The 9073-nt window shown below is 53.8% G+C and overlaps 1 protein-coding gene across 2 annotated transcripts in view; it reads right to left on the bottom strand.

Moving 5' to 3' along the window:
* Positions 1-1723: 1723 nt before the first annotated feature.
* Positions 1724-9073, bottom strand: part of TMEM63B (transmembrane protein 63B) — a 48578-nt gene continuing 41228 nt past the window's right edge. For both annotated transcript variants that reach the window (XM_017806682.1, XM_017806683.1), the window contains 8 exons: positions 8295-8381; positions 6704-6769; positions 6402-6564; positions 6131-6236; positions 5830-5997; positions 5574-5689; positions 5265-5345; positions 1724-4237 (listed from right to left, as the gene is read on the bottom strand). In XM_017806682.1, coding sequence (XP_017662171.1) covers positions 4061-4237; positions 5265-5345; positions 5574-5689; positions 5830-5997; positions 6131-6236; positions 6402-6564; positions 6704-6769; positions 8295-8381 — 964 coding nt within the window. In that variant the 3' untranslated portion in view covers positions 1724-4060. The remainder of the gene's footprint in view (positions 4238-5264; positions 5346-5573; positions 5690-5829; positions 5998-6130; positions 6237-6401; positions 6565-6703; positions 6770-8294; positions 8382-9073) is intronic.

The following is a 9073-nucleotide window of genomic DNA, read 5'->3' as shown; positions in this document are numbered from 1 at the left end:
GGGAGCCCAGGCTTCACACAGCACCTGCTTCCTAACTCACCGTGCCTTGCTCCAGGGGGTAAATCCTTGCTAAGCAGGGAGCAGGTTGCGCATGGGTATAGAAGCTGTGTCCCTTGCCTGTGGGAAAGGCAACCAGGACATATAAAACTGGCTGTAGCGTGGTCCTGCTGCCACATCCAAAAGGGACCACTGCAGCCCTGGCCAGCACCCACCAGAGCTGCCTTGTCCCATCCCTACCTAAGGGGAGCCTGTCACAGGCAGGTTATTCTGCCCACCCTGGTGTAAAGGAGGTTGTGGGGTGCCCTGCTCTGGGTTGTTGCAGGGGCTGCTCCCTCTCCTCCTCAGCCAAAGGCAGCTGTGTCAGTGCCTGCAGGCTGGAGACATAGGGGGTTCCCTGCTGGGGTCACCCTCCAGCTCTGCACGGAGCTGCAGGCAGCACCATGCTTTCAGACAAGGAGCAAGAGGCTGGAGCAGGAACAAGCACATTGCCTGTGCTTGTTCCTCCTTTGGACTTGTGCCCAAACAGTTCTTCCAGCTTTTTCTCTGGCCTGGACCACCACTGACCACCGTGCCTGCTCAGCTCCACCCAGGACAGTGCCCCTCCTTATTGTGACCCCGTTCTCCTGTTTATCTCCTGCCCTTATTACCCCTCAGTGGCCTCCAAAGCTGCTTTCACAGCTGATTCCTGGAGCAGGAGACAGCTCCTACATAATCCTGTCACAAAGGCTGTCCTGCATCCTGCCCTCTGTGCTTGGGAGCAGTTTCCGTAAAACACCTGCACAAATACCTGTTCAATTTCATTGTTTCCTTCCCTCAAACTTCCCTTTGCAGCAATGGCTGCAGGGACTTGGCAGCAGGCACAGTTTGTCTTTCAGTCTTCAGTTCTTTGTTCTTAGGCATTGCCTTTTCCCTATCCTTTGGCTGTGGGCTGCCAGGAGGAGTCTTTTGTCCCCTGCTGATGCTGCGCCACTGGCACACGAAGCTACGGGGCTTGAACACAGCAAGGTGAGAACAGAGCTGGGGTCACTTGTCCATCTCTCAGCAGCCCGCCCCAGGCCTCGCCTCTCCATTGTGCTGTCCTCCGAGCAACAGCCACTGTACACAATGTAACGAGCATGCAGCAGCTGCCCGGGAAACATGCTGGATCCAGCCTGCACAGAGAGCAGCAGGGAGCATTCTGGGGGCTGGCCCAGCACTTGGGATGGCTGACCTACAAGCAGCCATCACATGTCAGGAAAGTGCTCCCAGCCAAGCTGTGCTGCAGAGGTCTAGCACCCCTCATCTTTTCCCAAAGGCCTTAGCTGTCCACCCAAACCAGGCGTCTAAGTTTCTGAATGGATATAGCAGGAGTGGACACGGAACTTACTACTGGGACTGAAGAGGTGGGCTGACATTTGCTATTGAGGCTACCAGCAAAACTCCCCTACCACACCATTCCCAAATCATCTTCCCCCATCCCAGCCTCAGTGCATGCAGCTCCCCATCTACCTGCTTTTCGCAGTGGTGCCTCTGCAAGCCAGAGGAAAAGCTCACTTGTGCCAGGAGTGCCTGTGATCCAGGGCTGGATTCTTGGCAGCAGGGCAGCGCTTGTGCTCACACATGATCCCCCACTCCTTTTGCACCACACATGCTCCTGCAGCCCTGCTGCAGCTGGGGTCCTCTCCTCCCAGGTCCCAGCCCCCAACCCGTTCCACAAAGAAAAGACTTCAAGAACAATAGCTCCTTTTTTTTTCCTTTTTTCTTTTGTACACAAATATATACAGGGTATTATACACATCTCTACACAGACAGTGCCACTCAGAACACACAGCTCTGCACGGGCAGAGCCCCGACAGGCGCAGAGGCAGCCCCGGGCCATAGCCGTACCTACAGAGACCAGAGCATCCCAGCCCACCTGCTGGAGGCAAGGGCAGTAGGCGGGTGCAAGAAAGGGAAGCAGGATCAACATCCCCCCTGCCGCAGCCTGAGAGTGGACCGCGAGTAATCAGCTCACATGCTCATTTCATTCCTAGCCAATAGCTGGAGGGGATGGGCGACTCTCACCATGCTCCTTCGCACCCACGTGTGCTCCAGCCCCAGCTGAGCCCTGGGAGCTGGGGTGGCCTGCCCTCCCCATACACTGAAGACCCACATCTCCTCCCCTCCATCCCCTTTCCTCTGGGCCTGGGATTCTTATAGAGGAGGCATACAGGAAAGTCAGCTACATCCTCCTTGTAACAGCCCCCACATGCTCTCTGTGTGTCTGGCTCCCTTCCTCCAGTGGGGAGCAAGGAGGGAAAAAAGCCATGGGATGTGACCACCCTTCCCGGCAGCTGAGGTGGGCAGGGCTGACATTTCACTTGTTCAGGCCTATTAAAGTGCTTGGAGCTCCAGGGCCAGCATGGGTGATAGAAAAAGTAAATGACTGTCCACTTTCACTCAGCCCCATGAAGCCCTGGAGGGCACTGCCCCAGCGAGCTGGTGCAGCACCCACAGATGACAGGCAAAGGGAGGGTGATAGTGTCTGCAATGAGCACCAAACAGGATGGTGGCAGGGTTGAGGGAAATAAATATAGCTAAATAGCAGGGGGATTTATTATTTTCCTTTACATTTTACACAAGGGGAAGGGGGAAGCAATCGAGGGCAACTGATCCTGACCACAAAAGACCTCACAAAGAGCCTTTAAACAGGGTCAGTCCTCCCTGCAGGTGCCAGGGGCTCCAGTCCACCTCTCCCATCCATCCTGTTCTTTGCCTGCCTCTGGGACAAAGCTATCAACAGGGAGGGGGCAAGGGCAGAGGTAGGAGAGGAACAGCCCCCGTCTCTGGCTGGGCGACGGCAGGGGAGCCTACGCCAGTCAGGGCAGGTGAAGAAAGTCAGCACAGCCCAATGAGGCTTTTGTGCTCCTGAAGATGGTGGTCTTGGTTGGAGAGGGCTCCCAAGGGCTGCTTTCCCAGGGCTCCCTCCCTCTTTGACCACCTCAGCTGGGGGAAGACCCTGCAGCAGCTCAGGGAAGGCAGCCCATGGGGCCCTATGACAACCACGCAGTGCTGACCTCACAGCGTGTTGAGGGTCTGCAGTCTGAGACCCTTTCTCCCCTCTCCCTAGCACCCAGGAGACCCCCATTACAGCCCCTCCACCCCAAGCCTGACCCTGCTGTGCAGACACAGGGCAGCAAAGGGAGGCTGCAGTACCACATGGGGGTCAGGTTGATTTCTTTGAAAGAGGAGTAAAATGTGCAAAGAAAAATGCCATTTAACATGATGCTGCAATCCCCTGTCTGTGCACCTGGGGGAGGAGGAGACAGGACCTGGGGAAGAGGCTGCCTGCGCCTCCTGCTGCCCATAAGAAATGCCCTCAGCACCCCTCATCCTGTGGGGCGATGCCTAACTCATGCCAACCCTGCATCCCTTACTTGGGATGATGTCACCCTTGACCATGAAGCCAGGCTTTACCGTCCTTGTGGTGAGGGAGAAGTCTGTAACAACCCCATGCCTGGGCCAGCTCCTGGCATGCCCCACCAAGTGGATACTGCAAGGGGTTGAGAAAGGGCACACGCAAGCACAGGGAGAAGGTGCAACAAAAGCCACCCCCTTCCCTAGGTGGGGTTTCCAATACACTGATTAAAGTTTTTTGTTTATCACTTTCCTGCAAATCTAATAAATTATTAGTGTTTCTCACCAGGATGACAGGCGACAAAGTGGCCTGCTAAGAAGACCCCAAATGTTCCCCTTATGCCCCTTCCCACAAAGCACCCAGCCTTCCAGGTCCAGGGCAGCACTGTAGGGGTCTCATTCCCCTTCCTCTCAAGCCCCTAGGATTCTGGGGTCCAGGGACATGTTGAAGAAGGTAGCTAGTAAAGAGCATGCCTGCTGAGCAGCCGGGCTGGCACAGGGGTGGAGGGGTAGGGAGATGGAGAGCTCGCAGCAGGGCCCCTGCCCTCACTGAAGGCAGCGTCCCTGGGGGGCGGGCAGGTGGGCAAGGGCAGCGGCCAGCACCCTCGGGTGCCTCTCCCCAGGTCTCCATGTGCACAGCCTGCCCTGCTCCTGGGCCTCCTTCCCCTCCCACCCTTTGAGGTCCCTACTGGTGGATCTCATTCTCTATCAGGCTGTCCTCACACGACTGGAAATCTGTGTCGTTCATGCCATCGGCATTGATGAGCTCCTCATCCTGCGATCCCTGCTCCGATCCCTGCTCCTCTGACTCTGTTGCTTCACCTTCTGGCGAGGAGTCCTGCAGCACTTGGGCGATGTACTTCTGTCAGGGTCCGGCATGGAGCAAGAGAAGGGTGGGGAGAGAGCAGAAACACAGGTCAGTCTGGGGAGCTCCTCCTGGCAGCAGAGCACAACACACAAAGCACCATGCACAAGGCTGAGCTCGGTGATACGCTGGGGGAGCGAGGAAGGGTCCAGACTCCATGAGATGTACCAGGAGAGGGGGTAAGAATGGGGCTGGCTTGGCTCTGCAACACTGGATGTGCCAAACCCCAGCATTCTGGGACAGGGAACCTGGGCTGGGCTCTTTGGAGCCCACATGGAAAACTGTACTGCCTTTTCTGCCAGTAGATATGTTCTTCTGAGGCTCTGCCTCAGAATCCCTCCTATAGGGATTCTCCTTTTGGTGGTATGTTGCTGCCCTTAGGTATATGGAGATTAGGAAGAAGCCTGGATTACGTGTGCACACCCTAGCCCTGCTCTCCCGAGGAAGCAGGAGGGTCTGCTTTACCCCATCTCTGCAGCTCTTTATAGACCCCAACTGCAAAAACCTCATGGAAGGAAGCAGTTGGAATGAGCCAGTGAGCCAAGGAGAAGTTCAGAAAACTCCTCTGGGATCTTGGAGAGTTGGACAGGGGAGAGGAGAGTCCCCAAAGCACTTCCACGGCCTTCAAGGCAATACCCATGGAGACGCCTTTGTGTTGGCACTAGGACCAGCCTGGTGGGTGACGGCCGTTGCTGGCGAGCAAGCGTGCAAAGATGCAGAATGAGAAGGGAGACTGACCCAGCTGGATTCACTGTCACAGCCGAGAGAGAGGCAGAAAGTAAACGCACAGCATCTGAGGAGCAGTGGGAAAGGGGTGTGTGTGTGTGGGGTTACACTTCATCACCCAGAGCAGGTGAGGGGCACAATGCCCAACACTTGCCTCCCACCCTCACTGGGAGGATCCAAGTGCTGATTCAGAAAAATGAGAAGTGAGGAGTGAGGTACCTGGACAGGGAGTTACCTCCCCCTTTCCAAACCCAGCTAAGGAATGTGCCAGGGCATGGAGATGGGGACAGTGACTCACAGCTGACTTAGGAGCTGGCAGATTGGTAGCAGGTCTCCCGTTCTGCCTGTTGTCCATGGCATCCACCTCTGTGTGGTCAATCTGGAGAGGAAAGAAGAAACTGAGAGACTGCCAGGGCAACACGCTTGCTGTCCCACCTCAGGAGCAGAACACAGGCAGCAGGGACAGCCTTGTGACTGTGTCCTCTGTGATGCCACGGTGGAAAGGCTCTGCTGAAGGGTAGGCTGGGACACCCTCAGAGCCCCTGCTGTTTTAAGGCTGAGCTGCCCTCTCAAGAAGGAGGGTCCCACGCCCAGCATTCTGCCTCACCTTGTAGTTGTGAGCGCTGAGGTATTTGAAGTGCCCAAAGCAGACGTGACACAGACAGATCACAATGGTGATCACGAGGACCACAAAGGTGAACATGGAAGTGGGGGCCAGGAACCCTGGGACAAAGGAAAACCGAAGTGGTGGTGTCAGAGGGATTGTGACTGTGCTCCGTGGCTGGGGGCTGCCAGGACCAGAGCCTGGCCAGGGAAGTGGCTCTTTAGGAGGCCAAGGGCTGGCATCCCAGCCCAGTGCTCACCTATGCGCACGGTGGAGAAGAAAAGAAGCCAGAAGAGGCAGAGGATGGGGGCTGCCACTACCTGATTCACAGCCCCTGAATGGATCTTCTTGTCTAGCTTGGCAGGCAGGTAAGCATAGTACAGGTTGTATCGGTCCACCAGGTGCTTAAGCAGCATGTACATGAGCCCTAGGAGAAAGGGAAGGATGCCAGCAGAGTGGGGAATCAGCTTCTTTCCTAGACTGAGAGAGACTATCTCCCCCACATCAGCCTTCCTGCCTCCTCTCTGTCTGACACAGGGAGGCAGAGTGGTATCATTTACCAAAAGGGACGATAATGGGGCAGGTGATGCTGTATGTCATGACCACAGTGAAGACGCACATCATCCAGGCGTAAGCAGCTCCAAACTGGAACTCATAGGCTTGGTGCTGCAAGAGGGAATGGAGACCCATCAGCAGGACCCTGGGAGCTGAGTGGGTATGTGTAACATGCCCAGTTCTACACACACCACTGGGCAAGCCCCATCAGGGTCCACTGCAGCAGTCCCATCCCTGGGTGCAGGCCACACCCCCTCCCCTCAGCCCCGTACATACTCGTTTGACGTTCCTCCGCTCGGCCGCCGAGCGGGCCAGGCAGAGGCGTATCATGTACATGAGCAAACCAGGGATGCGCAGCAGATCCATGGCATTCCCGATGAAGGCAGAGGCGATGACATAGTTGACAAAGAAAGCCCCATTGTCCGGCAGGAACACACACCTGGGGAGGTGCAGCAAGAGCAGGCTACAAGAGGAGCTCCCTCCTTGCAGGGTAGCAGCTGGGAGCCCCCAGTACCTTCGGGTGCCAACAAGAACCATTCCCCACTGTAAAGAAAGTCTTTCTGCTCAACTCCACTTACTCAAATCGCACGGCGGCTTCAGCAAGGAACTTTTTGTCAAACAACCAGCGGAAAAACACATCCAAGCTGTGGGATAGGAGGGCAAAAAGAAAAGAGGGACCATCAGAAGCAGCAATGGACAGACACGTACATGGCAAACATGTGGAAGCTGCTCTAGAAGGATCGAAAGCTCTGACCATAAACTATTTTGTTCCCTCTTGGGACGTATCACCAGCAATTATGTAAATCAGACACTGGAAAACAAAACAAAGCAAAACAGTGTAGCACTCAAAAAGGGATGTAAAGCTTCCCGCTTGCATGTTCTTATCCCTTTGCCCTGATCCTATCAGTATTTTCCTCTCTCCTCCGTTTGGGCACAACATCCATGCAAGGAACAGGTGACTGACTCTGCAGAAGAATGTGGTTAGGTACAAAATACCCTCCAATAAGAGATTAAAGAAATCCCTTAGGAGAAACAAATCCCATTTTCCTAAATTCTAATTTTTCGATATAAAACCATCCCATCCTCTGGCACTGGTGGAATATAGAGTTCCAGAGGCAACAGCAGGGGGATTGACTCCTCAGAAGGGTGGACAGTCTCTTTAATGGTCAAAATGCAAATCTTCCAAGAGCATTTACCTGCCTAAGTTATAAGGTTACATGCAACTTGAAACTGATGGGTTATATTTTACTTAAGTTGTGGTTGTAGTGTGCTGGGTGCTTGAGTGAAATTCTTCTCCATGGTTGTAAGCTACTCCTGTAAACCTTTTGCCAAAATGCCTATTTTCTCACTAAATTAAAAGAAGTCTCTCAGGAAATGCATGTAGTGTATTCTCTTTATGTGAATTCAAGGTGTTAAAGAACTAAAGGCTCTGCAAGAGTTCTGTTGAACGTAATCTCTTGGAGTCTAAATGTAAGTAAGTCACCTGGGAAGAGTGTGGCTTGACTTGGGGCTTTACACCCACAGCGTGTAAGGAACAAACTATCACAGTGAGAGTTTCCTGTCCCGCATCCACTCCCCAGTTTTTTCTTCCTCGTCCTGTTCCCCTACTTGGCCCCTGTTCAGTGCTCCAAGCCCACACCAATGGCTGGCAGGTGATGCAGTTTCCCACACGGCAATTCTATAAACTGTGCAGGAGATTTGGGGCCCACATCCAAACAGATGAGCAGTACTGCACACCTACTATCCCACCCAGCCAAGGAGTGCAACCTACTCAAGTTCTGGCTCAAATAGAGAATTCACTAGCTTTGTGCAAAATTCAGAGTGCACACTGAGCACAGAAGTGGGGAGCGCCTCCTTCACCAGCAGACCCTGAGTGGACTTTTCATATGCATCCACCAGCCACGCCAACTTTTGCTGTATTATTTGTAACACCATGGCACAGGTCACTGCATCTGCAGATTGAGTCAGTAAGGTCCTGGAGACCCAGACACGTATGGTCTGGCCTGTGCCCCCCAACCAGAACCAAACACATTTTCCCAAGGGGATGGTGGCCAGGGCACCAGTGCAGTGAGGAAAGAATGTAATGCATATAACAGGAGAACAAGCAAGGGTGCATCTCAACCCTCCCCATGCTCCAGGTCTCCGCACTTGCCTTCCCAGCACCCCTACCTGCTCAGGCCCAGCGATGGCAACAGCAAGACCATGAAGATGAGGAAGGTGTAACACTTGTGCATGGTTGTCCTATTCTCTCCAGACCTGAGGGTAGAGAGGAAGCCATTAGCCTTTCACTGTCACCCCACCAGCCCCATGAGCTGTGCTCCTATGGGATTTTCATCAGTACTTCCCAATCTCTAATCTGATTCCCATCCTGTCCACTATTGGTACATGAGTATGTCCCTTTTCCCTACAGTATGTTTGAAATCTGTTACCAAGTCCCAGTTCCTTCCCCCTTGTCTCACAGGCTGTGCAATCATCTCCCTTGACCTGCAATCCTCAGAGCTGGTGACAACCTCCCCATCAGTCTCTGCAACAGAGGTCAGAAAACAAAGCTTACATTGCATGTCCTGTGGGGAATATGCTTCACAAGCAGCTCATTTCTAGTGATCTGCACTTTGAATACCTTCCCTGTAGCCAGAAGCTGGAGCAGTTGAAACAATTTTCCCTTGGAAAAGCTATGACTTACACATGGGTACAGGCACGCCACCCCTGCCTGCTCACCTGAGCCAAGACTTCCTTCTCTACTAGCATTTCTCACAGTGACCAGCCCCAACTCTTCCCAGCTATTTCTTCTTGTAGACCTATGTAAAGCTCTGCTCAGACAACCATGCTGCACAACAGCAGCTAAAGACTGGCAGAATAGCTGTCCACAGCAGTCCCCAGGTGTGGAAGACAGAATCACAGAAGAGAAGTTCAAGTAGAAGGATGCACCAAGGAGCTTTACATCAGTG

This window comes from Lepidothrix coronata, unplaced genomic scaffold (genome assembly GCF_001604755.1).
Source record: "Lepidothrix coronata isolate B3197 unplaced genomic scaffold, Lepidothrix_coronata-1.0 Scaffold16, whole genome shotgun sequence".
NCBI lineage: Eukaryota > Metazoa > Chordata > Aves > Passeriformes > Pipridae > Lepidothrix > Lepidothrix coronata.
The sequence above is the reverse complement of the archived record's forward strand: the minus strand, read 5'-3'. Positions and strand labels throughout refer to the sequence as shown.